Genomic DNA, 16,161 nt, shown 5'->3' with positions numbered 1-16,161 from the left:
GGAGCGGAGAGCCCTTAATTGCACCTGCTTTAGCAGAAATTTTGACAGGGAGACTTCAGCGAACAATTCTTAAAGATGGCAACACTGCCAAGATGAAACACGATGAGCAATTTATCCCACACAGTTGTCACCAGTCTGCACCTCATTCTGCTGAGATGAATACTTCTCCTTTCCAGCATTATTCCTGAAAAGCAAAACAAAACAAACATACACATTCGCTAAGTAAGTAAATAAATAAATAAAATGATTTCAATCATTTTGGCATTGGAAAAGAAACTCCTCTTCAAGAAATCCATTTTAGCTGTGAAAAAACAGCCTCCTTTCCATTTGTACATTTTCATTTGATGATGTTGTCATTTTTTCCCCCCGATATCATACACTTTTAAATTGTCAGGCAGCATCACAGTGGTTAGTGACCAGGGTGAGAATCTCTGCTTGGAGAGACCTGTGTGCTTGTTCTCTAGATACTCGGGCTTCCTCCTCCATCCTAAATGCACCTTAATTAATGATTCTAGCATGGCCTTGTGCGTGCCGGAGTGTGTGTACGTGTTCCTACTTCATGTATTTTAAGGCATTTCAGCTTTACTACAATTTATTGACTATGTCCTAGTTACCATGTTTGGATTTGACCTTCAGCCTGTTTTCTGCCAACTGTTCCCGCATCTCATTACTCTCTCTGTTCCTGCTTACTTTAGTTTCAACTTCGACAATGACTTTTCATCCTCCTTTTTACACATACTTTTGATGTATTGACTGGCTACTAACCTACATTACCTCTCACCACCACAATGGCTCTTCATCGTCCAATCAAAGCCGAGATCTTTCTACAATTTCAGTCTGCTCTTCTCCCCTTTAATCCACCTCTCCATTAGAAGCTGCTGTTCACTAATTGAAGCTTGATGTAAGGCTAGAAGGGGAGGATAGTTGCTGCTGTAGTTAACACATCATACGTGAGGCAACCCAAGGATCAGTTCTGGGCCCTCTTTTCTTTATGTGCACCTTGTCAAAGGCCCCTATCATCCAATCCCATGGCTTCTCATTATCACTGCTATGCCAGTAGTACTCTGTTCTACCAGTCGTTCTCTCCTGAGGTCAACACAGCCTTGGATAGAATCTCAGTGTGTCTCAGTGACATCTCAACATGGATCAAGGAACACCACCTCCAGCTCAAAGACTGAGCTTTTTATTCAATTAATTTCCATTCAATTCAATTTATTTTTGTGTTTTGCTCTTCACTGAGTGTAAGTGCAGAGCACTGTGACAAGTTCTCAGATAAGACGCAAATACAAACTTTGCAAATTACTAATTACATAATGAGTGCACATAAAGACACTGATTTGTTTAAACAGACAACAAAACAAAGTATGTTTAAAAATGATTAACATAAATGGAGAACAGCAATATCTGTCCGTTCATTTATTGTTGAGTAATAGCCACTTGACTGCACTGAGAGGAAAATAAAAACATCCGGCCAGCAGCATCCCTGAAGAAAATAAACCTCTGACGGGGTTCATGGACAGCTAAAGCAGACAAAGTCAGAGTCCTGGTGACTTTCCTCAACCCCCTTCTGGGCACTCTGTAGTTAAAGTCTGTGCTGGGCCATCTAATCTGACGGCAGAATCTTTCCATCCATTCATTCCAAGGCTCCCAGTATCTCAGGTTACTTCCCTAGGGTAGATCAGTGGCACCATGGGCCACTGCAGGATGCCAAGAAGAAAAATAGAATAGAGCCGGGATAATACGTTCTTTTTCTTCCTCTTCATCTTTGCCCACTTCTATGTGGGGTTAATGTACCTGATCAACCTTCTCCATACAACACTCTCCTGCAGCTCCTGCTCAGTCAGACCCTTTTCCTTGAACCTTTTTTACTTTCTCCACCCACTTCCACTTCGGCCTCCCATGCTTTCTCTGCCCCGTACTTCCATTACCGTCACTTTTTCCCATGTATTCAGTGTCTCTCCTTACCTCCACACATCCATGTCAACATTCTCATTTCTGCCACATCTAACTTCTTCTCCTGGGCTCACTTTAGTGTTCATGTCCCAGCTCCTTAAATCATTACTGTTCTTAACCCAGTCTTAAAACCCTTACCTTTAACCTTCTCCTTAATTCTTCGATCACATAATACTCCTGATACCTTCTTCCAGTTGTTCTTTTCATGCAGCACTCTATCATAAGCCATCTCCAAATCAATAAACACCATATACAGACCTTTTTAGTTTTCCTCAGTGCTCCTATATGAGCTCTCTGAATGCAAAGACTGCATTAGTTGTTCCTCTCCATGGCATAAAAGCAAACTGTTCCTCCCCTAAGGTGGTCTCCTCCCAAAGCCTTCTCTCTATAACCCTTTCCTGAATTTCCATTGTGTGTGACATGAGCTTTATTCCTCAGTAGTTTCCAGAATCGTGAATGTCATTTTTCCCCTTTTAAATGGGTACAGTCACAAGTAGAGATAGTAACTCATAAATATTCTATTGTATTTAATTGCTGTACAATTGTATTATCTATCTATCTATCTATCTATCTATCTATCTATCTATCTATCTATATGACTACCAAAAAAACATACAAAATGTGCAGCTAGTCAGAAGCTCCAATCAGGGTATGCTGGACTAAATTTGCAACTCTGCAGTGTGAATTTAAAAGCTGAGACCAAAGTATTATCTTGTATTATCAGGTAGATCATTCCACAGACTTGAGGCCCTGTAACTAAAAGCTCAACTGTTATCTTGTTAATCCTTGTAATCTTTAATAGGACAGCATCTTGAGATTTTAGGGCACGCTCTGGGTTTTAAGAAATAATTTGTTCACATAAGTAAGTAGGGCCTTGGCCATTTAAGACTTTTTATGTAAGAAGATGGTCTGTAAAGACTTAAGAACTGGTGTTATGTGTTTGTACTTTGTAGTTCTTGTAATAATTCTTGGGGTAGCATTTACAAGTAACTGAAATTTGCATCAAGAATAGTCCCTCCTTAGGAAACTGGGTGGTACACTCTGATGATGTATAGGAGTCCAAGTATGTTTGTACACTAACCCTCAGCATTTGAACTGTGGCTCCTTCATAACTCTCTGGCCTAGTGCAGATGTCAGTAAAACAAACTGTTACGGTCATAATTGTGTGTCCGCTTGTTTAACTTCGTCTGCAAGCTCTGCCTATATCCACCCTTCCTATAGTTGGGCTGACTAGTGACCAGTGGTCTCTCATTTTGGCATCTCGTCTGCGTTTGTACCTGAAACCTAGATTACTTTTCATTTCCTCAGATCTTGATTTCTTTCACTCGCGCTAATTGAACAAATTAGACTTTGTTCATCTCCATTCTTGAAAATGTTTTTCTTATGCACATATGGCATGAAGGGCAAGCAATGTCTAAAATGTGGTCATGAAGCCAAAAGTAAAGATCTGTTATAGGAGATTGTTGATAACAACTAGTCGGGTTCACCAGCTAGTGAATGAACTCAATGACAAATAAAGTTGACTGCGATTCGGTTGCCTTTAAGTTCATTTGTTGGTTTGTCAATAGAATTACAAACATTGATCACCTCAAACGTGTGCAGCTTTTTTGTAAAACACAATGTTCAATTCTCTTGAAATTACTCTGATATCCCTCTTTTATCTCACTTCTTTCTTGAGAATGCAGGTCCTTTAAATCCTCAATTCTAGTATTCAAGTGGTTAGGTATTGATGTCTCTAAATTGTAGTTTGTGTCTGTCGATTTTGTACCACTTGAGACCTCTATGCTCTGTTTAGTCCTTCTTTTTTCCTTTGTCTGATTGGCTTCAACAAGTGCAAGAGCAAGACAGAATGGTGGTATGGACAGGATGCCAGCCCATTTCAGGGCGCACAGTGGGTCATTTGACCTTACATTGGGGTTTTGGACTGTAGAAACCTACAAGAATGTGAGATCATTTCAAATAAGCAACTCCCTGGTGATTGGAAGGTGACCCACCAGAACAGGGGATGACGTGCAGCCTCCAGATGATCTTTGTAGTGGTCTGCTTTTGCATGAGTCCCATGAGTGAAGTTTTAGTGTTCACTTTGATGGTCTTTGATACCCTGCTGTGGTCATCAGGAGAGGCCGGGTGCTTTCCACTAGCCTGGATTAGGAGTTGTAGCCTGAAGCACATATTTTTAATTAGCTTTAGCAGAAAAGCAGCAGCAATTTACAGCTTTACATATACTCATTACAGAACTTAAATATGAGCTTTAATATCTGAAACTCATTATAAAAGGATAAAGCCTCAATTTTCCATGCGTGGAAGATCAAAGACACAAAATGTGGCTCAGCACCAGTTTTGGTAGCTCAGACTGAATGTTGATTTGTGTCTTTGCTGTTCTTACCTGTTTGCAGCCCGAATCTGAGGAGCGTGAATTTTTAAGGAGTGGTACTCTGCATCGTCCCCCATCAGTGAAGTGCTTGTCCAGTTAGTCGCTGTGCGCCTGGCCTTGAGATAACACTTCAGAGAAAATGTTCAATGAACAATTGCAAATAACATGCAGTTACCGGTCAAGTCATGAGGATGATAAAGTTTTAATTCAAGGGCTGGTATTATCTCACAGCAGGCAGAGGTTCTCCTCCATATTGGCACCCTGCTTTATAAGAGAGCTGGGAGTGTTGGCAGCCTGATTTTTATTTAGCACACAGGTCACTCTCTTTTTCTTTGTATGGGTGTCATACCCTGGAAGATAAGTCTCCACACCTGTTTACCTTCACCTGTGTCATTCATTTCACCAGTGGCTTGCAGAGATTGTGGATTTCGAAGAAACGCTGTGTCTGGAGCTGGAAGCTGGAAATTGTATAGAATATGAGAAGGAAAGGGTAAAAGCAAAAAAAAAAAAAAATGAAATGAGATGAAATGGCATAGTCCTACAAGACCCGATCAATAAGCATGGCAGCTTATAACCTCCAGGGTCAATTTAAAGGCCAAAATGGAATTGACATACATCTTGTCTAAAGCCTGCTCTGCGACCTCCTGACACACGGCAAATTGTTTTCAGATGCGCCCGCAATGAAAAAGGAAAAAGTTTCTTTCCAGTCATGAAATTGCAGGGTTTCATGCGGTCAGCCTTTACTTCATATGGTGCCTTTCCCTTACACAGAACACTCCTGTCAAAAAATAAGCAAAATAGAAGAAAATCGAAGGCACAGCAAAGGGGCTGATGATGGATGTGAGTTAACAACAAAGACTGGCAAACGTGGAGCACCTGTTTAGAAGTGAAAAGAAAGAGCTACAGCATGGTCCATCTGTTTAAAATATTTTCAACAATATGTGGACATGTCAAGGGTTGATCTTCATTTAAACTGTATCTTTAGATACAGGCGACGTAATCGGGGGAAATAAAAACAAAATTTGACTTTGAAATAATTTATTCAATGAAAAATTAACTGCGGTGGGTTGACACCCTGCCCAGGATAGGATTCCTGCCTTGTGCCCTGTGTTGGCTGGGATTGGCTCCAGCAGACCCCCGTGATCCTGTGTTCAGATTCAGCGGGTTGGAGAATGGATGGATGGATGAAAAATTAACAAATTTGCCATTTCAGTCTGTGGCCTTGACTCTGGTATTGCCCCCCTTAAATAGGCATTTCCTATTAATTGTTCTCACACACGTGCGCATGGGAAGCAACTGAAGGGCTCGAAAAGGGATAACTCCATGCAAGACCAGTGCACTGATCCTTCCTCTTTTCAATCGGCAGACCAGCCATGGGAAATTTCACCTGGACTCAATGTCATCATTTCCGCTTCTGGCCCCGATGACATCACTTCCCCGTTCAATTTTAAAAACGCCATGTTTGCCTGTCTGTGTTATTCTCTTTTGGATTGAAGTCTGTCAAGACCATGTCAATTTTGAACCAAAACCTTCACATTCAGCAGCCTATTTCAAATACCACATATGGGCAGCTGCCCTCAAACCTTTTCCTGTGTTGTCTGAATCCTTTCACACTGTCTTGTAGTCTCTTAAGAGTCGGAGAAACTTCTTCTCACTGCACCATGTAGAATTCTTTCAGCTGAGGGATGTTTGAGGGGTGACCTGCCCATAGAGTCTATTTCACATCCCCCACCACATCTCGATGGAATGAAGATCCGGACTGACTTGGCCATTCCAGAACCTTCTATGTCTTTCTCTTCAGTCATTCAGTCATCATTCGTGGATTTACTGGAATATTAAGGGTCTTTGTCATTTTGTAAGGTCCACATTCGGCTGAGCGCCAATCTTGTTACTGATGGTCTCATATTGTCTTTACATCTGGTAAAAAGGTCAATTCACAGAAAACAAGCTATGTCATCTGACATTATCCATAAAGACTTGGTATTGTAAACTGTTCATCTGTGCTATGATAAAGTAGAGTTCTAAATACCAAGAAATGACCGGCCTATATGTTATATGTTTGTCTGTCTAGTCTGTCTGTGCCCAGTCTTATATATCAACATATATATGCAGTTATCGTATTGCTATAAGTCTTGTGTTTGTCAATAAATTGTATTAATCTGTTTCTTAAAACGAGTGTGCCTCACTTACCTTGATATGAGTCCAAAGTCCAGAGATTCCTCAAACAACAGAGAAAAGTAACGTAAATAAAGTAGAAGTCTTGCTGAATTATTGAATTAATTACCTATATTGCCGAAGGCAAAACTAATAATTAATTAACCAAGTTAAAATTTTCTTTTTCAAATCCCACATTATTATGGTGTCCTCCTGGGTGGAAGTCTTATTAAAAATTGATCAATCAGAAAATCCTACATAAGTTATTACAGCTGCCTGTGCCTTCTTAGAGGACATTGTATAAACCATCAATAGAGAAGAGAGGTGGGGATTTACAATGGAGGGCCTTGCATGGGGCCATTGCTTCAAATTATTTGCAGTCTGTCATGGATTTTGATGGACTCAATTTTTTTTCCTTTATGATGACCAAAGGAAACTTTTTTTCATTTTTTTTTCCACACTGCTATAGATTAAAACCGCTATGTGAGTTCTTAGATCCCTTTTCATTAAGTTTGATTTTGAGTTTTCAGGGAATATCTTTATTTTGGAAGTAGTGATTTCTCTGAAAAAAATTAAGAATACTATTAAGTGTCCAATTGTGAATTTGTTGCTATAGGGAAGACTAAATTAGTTAGGTATTAGATAAGAATATGTTAACTACTGATGTTTACTGATAAATTGAGGTTTTAATTAAAAGCATAGTAAAATACCCTACATATTATGAAAGTATTGATTACATTAATAGTTTTAAATGCGTGTGGCGTGTTGAGGAAGTGTCGTGCTCTGGTGATATTGGGAAATTCATTATGGACTGATGATTTGGCCTTTCCCTTCTGAAATCAGTTGGTTTTGAAGGATGACAAATTTACTTTGTCTTTTGGTGATTTTTCAATTTTTCCTTATGTTTAATTTGATGTATAACTGTTTTTAACTGTTCTTTTGTTTAATAAAGAATATCTGTCTATCTTTTATTATATAGTGCCTTTTCTATCTATCTATCTATTATATGGTGTCTTTCACATCTATCTATCTATCTATCTATCTATCTATCTATCTATCTATCTATCTATCTATCTATCTATCTATCTATCTATCTATCTATCTATCTATCATATAGTGCCTTTCATAACTATCCACCTGTATTAAGGAAGTTTTTTGTAACTGTCCACTTGTTATAAAAAGCTTTTAAAACTCCATCCACAAGCATCATTTTAAATTGCAACATGAATCTCTACAGCTTTTAAGTAAACACGTTTTAGACAGCAGTAACAATTCAGGACAGTATATATCTGTGTATCTTTCTTGCTTTCTTTCTTTTTTTCCCCTTTATTTATTTATTGTTATTATCTTTTTTTTAACAGAATGGAGAAGCCTCCCTTTTTGAAGTGAACATTCGTTATGTTGGTGGGCTGCTTTCAGCATATTACCTGACAGGCGAGGAGGTAAGATTTATAGAGAGTGATTATTCTTGCGGTTCTTCCCGATTCAGCTCTTTTTTTTTTCCTCCTGGTACCCAAGTACAATAATGGAAATTCAAGTCCAGAAGGATTTATTGAGAATGATAAACAGCATCAGGGAGGACTTTGTCTCTCCTCATGTCGGCTTGGGCCCCTGACTCTTATGTGAGGCCACTCTGTAGAGTAGATAGTGCCCGAGACAATCATCGACACATGTATTCTCATTTCTGCTTAATGTGAATTGATCGGGAAGCTCCAAGTGTCCAATGCCAAGTGTCTGTGCCACCTCGCTGGAAGGGATTCTGTTAGATGAACATGTATCTGGCTGATTGCAAGACAGGGGCGTTAGTACTGCAAACGGCTGAAATGAAGCAGAAAGGAAAACGTATTTGTTCCAGATTACAGACGCCTTCTGCGAGGATGAATGCAAATTTCTCTGCTGCAGCTTTGCCTCTGTTATTAATTTTGCTTCCTCTGTTGCAGCAGATAAACAGGTGTTACTTGACAGCAAAAAAATATAAAGCTTAGAGAAGGAGATGCGATTATCGGGGGAAAGATTCACAAATACCAACTGACAGCTCCTCTTATGAAGGTTAAACAGTCAAAATAAGTAAATAAACCATCTGCAGGTAGCAGAGAGAGCGGAGTTCTTCTAATGGGGAGCTCTGATTTATGGTGTCGGGCAGTGCTGTATTCTTTCCTGCTTGCATTATGTGCTGCGGTGACGGTGCGATTTTTAAACAGGCTGAAAACGTTGTGTCCTGAGGCTGATAGAGATATCAATACATTTCTCCTTGTAACAATTCATCACGATGGAAGGGTGCACCTATAATGCGCAATGTGAGATTTATGGCACACGTCCACTGCTATTTTACACTCATGGGTAGGAGATAAGTAGAGTCCTAACAATCAGGCTCCAATTATCTAAAGATTCGAGTGCCATAAATCGGGAAAGTTTTAGTAGGCGTGACAGCTCACCTCTAAAGATGACGACTGTCGGATCGCTCCTCTGCAGGACAAAGCTGCCATTGCCGTCCTGTAAGCAGAACTCTGCTTGGTTTGTGTTGTACCCCAGCGCTGCACTGATTGTCAGCTTGGCCAGTGGGCTTCCTTATCCGTCTGGAAACTATATTGTTCATCAGTCTGCAAAATCACGTTAAAAAGAAATGGAGTGAAACAATGCTGAAAAGGTGACTAATCAGGAGACAAAGCATCAGATCATATCAACTGCATCTGACCAGGCTCCCATAACTGGTCTGAATAGTAAAGTGTCACAGGGGCCATTTTAATATGTTCATCTAGATCATGGGTATAATAGTCTTATTATTTTTTATGTTACTGATTAGACTTGAGTATATCTATCTATCTATCTATCTATCTATCTATCTATCTATCTATCTATCTATCTATCTATCTATCTATCTATCTATCTATTCGGATAGTATTCAGAACCCATCACTTTTTTCACATTATGTTATGTTGCAGCCTTATGCTAAAATCATTTAATTTCATTCCTCCCCCACATCAAACAACATTCAATATCATAGAATGACAAAATGAAAACAGAATTTTAGGTAGTCCTGCAAACCTATTAAAACTAAAAATCTAAGATATCATATTGACACAAGTGTTTGGGCCTTTTACTCAGGACTTTGTTGAAGCCTCTTTGGCAGCAATTCCAGCCTGGAGTCTTCTTTGTTATGGTGCAACAAGCTTTGCACACCTGGATTTGGGGATTTTCCATGTCCGTCTTCCCTGTGGATTCTCTCAAGCTCTGTCAGGCTGGATGGAGACAGTCACTGGACAGCTATTGTTAGGTCTCTCTAGAGATGTTTGATTGTGTTCGAGTCTAGTTGGGTCACTCAAGGACATTCAGAGTTGTTGTTAAGCCACTCCTGTGTTGTCTTTGCTTTGTGCTTAGGGTCATTCTCCTGGTAGAAGATAAATCTTCAGCCCAGTCTAAGGTCCAGAATGCTTGGAGGCAGGTTTCCATTTAGGATATCTCTATTCTCTGCTCCGTTTAGCTTTGCCACAACTCTAACTAGTCTCCTCTACATCCAACCGTACAACATGATGCTATCACCACCATTCATTTTTGGAGTGGCATTGAGCAGATGATGAGCAGTGCCTGGTTTCCTCTAGATGTGACACTTAGAATTATGGCCAAACAATTCCATCTCGGTTTCATCAGATCAAATGGCCAGACAATTCCAACTTGGTTTCATCAGACTAGACGAATCCTGTTTTTTCATAGCCTGAGAGTCGTTTAGCAAAGGCCTTATACAAACTCCAGGTGGGCTTTCTTGTGTTGTCTGACCACTCTTCCATAAAGCCCAGATCAGTGGTGTATTTCATTGGTACTTGTCCTTCTTGAAGTTCCTCCCATCTCCGCTCAGGTTCTCTTCATCTTAGCCAGAGTGACCATCAGATTCCTGATCACTTCTCTTACCATGGCCTTGGTTCTGCTATTGTTCAATTTGGCCAGTGCTATGTAGAGTCAGGATTGTTCCAAACTTATTCACTTTAAGAATTATGGAGGCCGCTGGGCTCTTGGGAACCTTCAATGCTGCAACAAGTTTTTGTAGCTTTCTTCAGATCTGCTCTACAACATAGTTCTAACTCTAAGCTCTGGAAGCAGTTCCTTTGACCTCATGGCTTGTTTTTTCCTCTGATACACATCGTCACCTGTGGGTGCTTCTATAGGCTCCCTTTAAATACAGTGAGTAATAGGGCTTATGGTTGCTTTGGTAGGGGCCAAAGACTACATAGCTCCATCCTGACTGCAAAAGATATCTAGGAGAGGAACTCCGATGACTACCCCGCCTAATAGAATTAACAGACAATATCAATGGATTTCTGACTTGAAGGTCAAATACTTTTTAGGAATACCCTGGTTTAAGAAAAGACTCTGGGGAGGCATTCAGATGGCCACCTCTCCTACCAATACTAACCAACCTTTTTAAATGAAGATCTAGTGCTTATTAGCGACACCCCAGTTTCAGCAGCGATTCAGTAGGGTAAACGGGGTCACCTTCCCTGCCATAATCAGATGATAATAGAAGTTGGGTGACAGGAAAGGTTTTTACTGTATGGGGTCATCCTGATTGGGGACAGGGCTTGAAATAGCTACATTTCATTCCAGAACCAACAAATAGTACCAAGTGGCTTTCTACCACGCAGGCTGATACTTTATATGGCTATCCTTGTTCCAGATGTGACTCTAGGAAATAGTTCAAATAGCTACCACTTTATTAGAATGAACTGATAGTAACAGGGGATGTTTGGCAGGGATGGCTGTTGCTTTTACCTCAGAAGTGAGTCTACAGATATCAGATGTCCAACACCCACTAGAACTATGTAAACTGAAGCAATTGGCTTTGGCGGAGAGGATTGCTACATTATACTGCCAGTCCAAACACAGAATTGACTCCAGGCTTGTCACCACAGCTAAAGGCTATGTCACGTTATTCAACTTGTCCAACGATTTAAGGCATAGCATAGCCTTTATTTATGTAATCTTAGCGAGTAGGAGTCACTCAGCAGCGCACCCCCATGAAGGTCAGTCATCTAGGCTGATGTACCCAACAACTCACTCCAACTGTCCACAACTCACTCCAGTAAAATAAAACAGGTTTGATTTGGTATTTAGTCATAGGAATGAGCTTTGTGGTGGATGAGAGCTGATCACCAGTGAGCACTCACCCAGAAGTACGAACCGCTCAAACAAAAGAAAGACCTGTCTGTCTGATGTCTTGCATTTTATGTACCATGACAGAATGGAAAAAGAAATGAAAGGGCCCAGGCTACGGCTGAACTCACTGTACCTGTTAACCCTTCATACAGCACTGGCTCCACCAGGCAGCACGATATTGGCCATCACAAAATGTGGCAAACACCACTGTGTTGGAAAATCAGCACTCAGTTGGTAAATTAAACATAGGCAGTGATTTTCAGTTGTGCAAACTGACACAGTCCAGCTAAGAAAATCAGTGACTGTGGTCAGTAAATCCGACATACCCCACGACTAGAAGTCAGGTAATGAGAAATCGGCTTAACACACAGTAACAGTTACTGTCTGGCAATCCCCGTATTTACAAAGGATATCCTAACCTCAGAAGTGACACCAGGAAGGAGTTCAGCTGCCCTGCCTTCTTCCATTATAAACACACAGACACTAAAAATGGCCTTGTAAAGGCCCAGTAATTAGTAAGGGCACCCTAATCCCTTAAGTGACTCTGGAACCTGCGAAGACCTAAAACGGCCACCCCAGACTAACACTTAGAAACTGGAACAATGGCTGTCTGGCAGGGTAGTCAGAAACTGTCAGCGAGAGAAGAGGAGAAGTGAATTTTTATTGAGAGAATTTTAAATAGGGGAGTGTGAGGGGAAAGTAGGTCAGCTGCTCCCTAGGGTTTGTTGTGTTGTTCTTTGTGATTGCCTCCATTGTTTTAATGTACAAAATCAAAATGCCTGCCTTCAGTTCATTCATGTGTCTCATTCTCATTGTCTCTTTTGGGTTTGAGAGATGAGGCTAGACCATTTCATAACTCAGTGCCCTGTTCTAATTTCTCTTTAATAATATTTATTATTGTTAGTATCTTTGTTTTCTTCACGTCTGGGTCAGGGCCTGACCGGACTCCTGGGGTTCATCCAGCATTGCGAAATGTTTATGCGGCCCACGTGTGCTTTTGCTGCACTTTACTCGTCATTTTCATTTTCCCGGTGTTTCATCTCCCTTCTTTTTGAGGGCTACCTTTATGCTTTGTGCAGCCTCTGCAGATGATACCTTTCCTTTCTTATTTATTGGATTTTGTTATATTTGCATCATTTTTATAAGATATTTGTTTAGTCCAGATTTTAGATTTCAGTCAGAGTTGTTGCTGCTCTTCTTTGTCAGAGGTGTCTGGCTGATGGAAGTTTATGGCCTAGTTTGCTGTTCTCCATGGAATGACAGTCCCTGAACAATAAAACTTTATTCGGGATGTGCTTATTTAATGTGAGTCCCACTTCACCATTTATTTAGCTCTTGAAAGACTGGCTATAAATGGCTACTGTCTTTGTAGGTATGAATTATTATTATTTATTTATTTATTTGGCTGACACCTTTATCCAAGGTGACTTGGATAACATTTGAGATGCAATTGGTTACATTTTTTTTCCAATTGTAGCACAGACATGTAAAGTAACTTGTTGATGATCACACAGTGTCAGCAGCAGCATCTGAACCCACAACCTGAGGGTTTGAAGTCCAAAGCCTTAACTGCAATGCCACACTGCCTAAACGCTGGACATCATTGGCATATTTAACGACAGTGTAGCTTTCTTTGCTTGCCATTGACTTGACTTGACTTGTTCTTGGTTGTTTTTCATGTTTTGAACTTTTGGTTTCATCCTCAGTCTCTCCCTTTAGACAAGAGTTTATAGCCAAGCATCAAACACTGATTTGTTAGCAAGTAGTTATTTCAGTTTATTGAACCACCATTTTTTATGCACTGGGTTTCCTTTCTGATTAACAGTTTGTGGTTTGTTGTGTGGTATTTTAGTTTAATAACATTGGCTGTTTGATTAAATTTGATTGTGTTGGCAGTTTGATGGACTTGGTCACTAACGACAAGGAAGATTTAAGACCATCCAATCTATAGAAATCAGTTAACTTCATATTCATAGTGACCAGGCTTGGATTTGAACCCTGGTGCCTGAGGGTTTTGCCGCTTAAAGCCCATATGGAGCCCTGGGCTAGGGTGTTGGAAGGGGTCCTCCTCCATGTCTGGTGCACGAGCCTCTGGAGTTAACAAAATGGCCCCTCCCTGCTGTCCATAACGTGTAATCAGTAATATTAGGAGGACTGGCGCTTTGGTCTTCCTTGGTATCCAGGAAGCGCTGCCCTTGACTTTATTAAACAGTGCCTTCTGGTTGACGATGCCCTTGGTGGATGTCTATTTTACCTAATTGTCTGAGCAGCTCTTCCTGAAGTCTGGGGGCAGTAATGATATCCACCATGCTGCCATGTTACTGCATGATGTGTTATAACATAACCTTACAGTCTCAGACCCTGCTAATCCAACTCATGGTCATTAAAGCCCAGATCCAATCCCATCGTCATTGAGCAAAAAGCAGGAGTCAGCCCTAGATGGGGCATCACCCTATCAGAGGGTCCACTCAATTACACACACACACACACCTCATGCACAGACATGCAAGTTGCCATTTGGAATAGCCAAAACCCTCTTCTTTGGATGTGTGGGGAAAGCAATGGTATAACCATTATATCATTGTACTCCCCTTTATTATAATATAATATACTGTAATATAATAAAATATATAATATATTCTCAGACTTGCATAATCTAATTTAGGACAGAGGAGAGCTACAGCCAATCCTGGCAGCAACAGGGACAAGGCAAGAGGTAGCCCTGGGCAGGGTTTTAATGTACCTCAGGATCTATATTACAATAAAACATAACATTCTCAATTGTCAAATATGCATTGGACCTACAGTATATTATATTATATTATATTATATTATATTATATTATATTATATTATATTATATTATATTATATTATACTAGCTGTGTAAACCTGTGCTGTTAAAAGCCTGGGGTCCAAGAAACTATTGAAATCATCAGGAAAAAAAAATGAAATGTAGAGATGTCAGGTAATTGAAAGGAACTACTCTGGGCATCTCTCTCCTAGGAGGTTTCGTTTTGCCAACGTGCTTGCATCGCTTGTGCATTAGCGACAGGAGGAAAAGTAAAAGATACCGTTTTGCCGATGTTAGTGGCAAAGTCTTTCCTCTGAGGTTTCGTTTTGCTGACATGCTCGCCTTGCTTGTGTTATTAGCGGCCAAGTAAGTTTCTGTTTCCTCGGAGGTGGAGCCCTTACCCTTACTCCACCTCTCATTTCTGGGCCAGACAGACACACACACTTGCAAATGCAGAATTTTAATATTATATTATATTATATTATATTATATTATATTATATTATATTATATTATATTATATTATCCATCCATCCATCCATTTCCCAACCCGCTGAATCCGAACACAGGGTCACGGGGGTCTGCTGGAGCCAATCCCAGCTAACACAGGGCACAAGGCAGGAACCAATCCTGGGCAGGGTGCCAACCCACCACATATATTATATTATATAATATTATATTATATTATGGGTGGCGCAGTGGTAGCGCTGCTGCCTCGCAGTTAGGAGACCTGGGTTTGCTTTCTGGGTCCGCCCTGCGTGGAGTTTGCATGTTTTCCCTGTGTCTGCGTGGGTTTCCTCCTGGTGCTCTGGTTTCCTCCCATAGTCCTCTGCATCTTTCTCTGTTATATTATATCATATTATATTTTATTACATTATCTGCTATATAATAAAATGCAAATTTCTCTGTGTTGTATCTAGTCCCTCTGCACAATCTAATTGGTCAGTTTGGCTTTGGTCTGATTGGTCAGTTTCAATTTGGTTGCTCACTTGTCGAGACGATGACACAATAGTGTAGGGGTTGAATCAGTTACTAATTCTGACAATTAAATAGAAAACTTCAACAACAACAACAACAAAACAAAAAACTTATTGACTGCTGTTAGGTTGCTAAATACTAATGATGTGCAACTCGAGTCGCCTTCAAAGATGGGAAGTATTGCAAAAATACAACTCATGGTTGTCAAAAAGCAGACAGGAAGGCAAGCAAGATGCCTCATAATGACAGAGTCTGACAAGCAGGCTTTGCCAAGTATGATCAACAGAGGAAGTACTGCACAGGAGAGACTGAGACACCCAAGCATACCGAGGAAAGCCGTAGGAGGAATTCTGCAGGTACACTAAGAGCCAGAGAGGTTGAGATGTGTGAAGAATGCTGTCACACCATAGGATCAGTTCATCAGCTTTGTGTGTTGTACCTTTTACAGCAGGGCTTGCTCCAAACCTGGCAAGCATATTGAGCCCAACTGCAGTGAATAAGTATGATTAGAAAATAATCCACCAGCAAACAGAACTGGGAGTGTGCCTCATTCTGCAGGCACATGTGCTATTTGTCCTCTTGGGGGATGTTTTCTGAGCCATGGTGGGACCTCATGAGACCTGACCAATGCCTTCTTGAAGGATATTTAGTTTATTTCCTCATCTCTGGTCTGCTAATTTGAAAATAAAATCAATTTGCCATAATTTGTCTCTACTTCATTGCAACATCACTCATTTTAATAGTTTTCTTGAACAGTCAGTTG

At 40.4% G+C, this 16,161-nt stretch overlaps 1 protein-coding gene across 1 annotated transcript in view; it reads left to right on the top strand.

Moving 5' to 3' along the window:
- The window catches only part of LOC120518147 (mannosyl-oligosaccharide 1,2-alpha-mannosidase IA), a 534,215-nt gene that overhangs the window by 370,665 nt on the left and 147,389 nt on the right, over positions 1–16,161 (top strand). Inside the window, exon 4 of the mRNA XM_039740772.1 lies at positions 7,843–7,923. Coding sequence (XP_039596706.1) covers positions 7,843–7,923 — 81 coding nt within the window. The remainder of the gene's footprint in view (positions 1–7,842; positions 7,924–16,161) is intronic.

The sequence above is a fragment of the Polypterus senegalus genome, chromosome 17 (assembly GCF_016835505.1).
Source record: "Polypterus senegalus isolate Bchr_013 chromosome 17, ASM1683550v1, whole genome shotgun sequence".
Lineage (NCBI taxonomy): Eukaryota > Metazoa > Chordata > Cladistia > Polypteriformes > Polypteridae > Polypterus > Polypterus senegalus.
The sequence above is the reverse complement of the archived record's forward strand: the minus strand, read 5'-3'. Positions and strand labels throughout refer to the sequence as shown.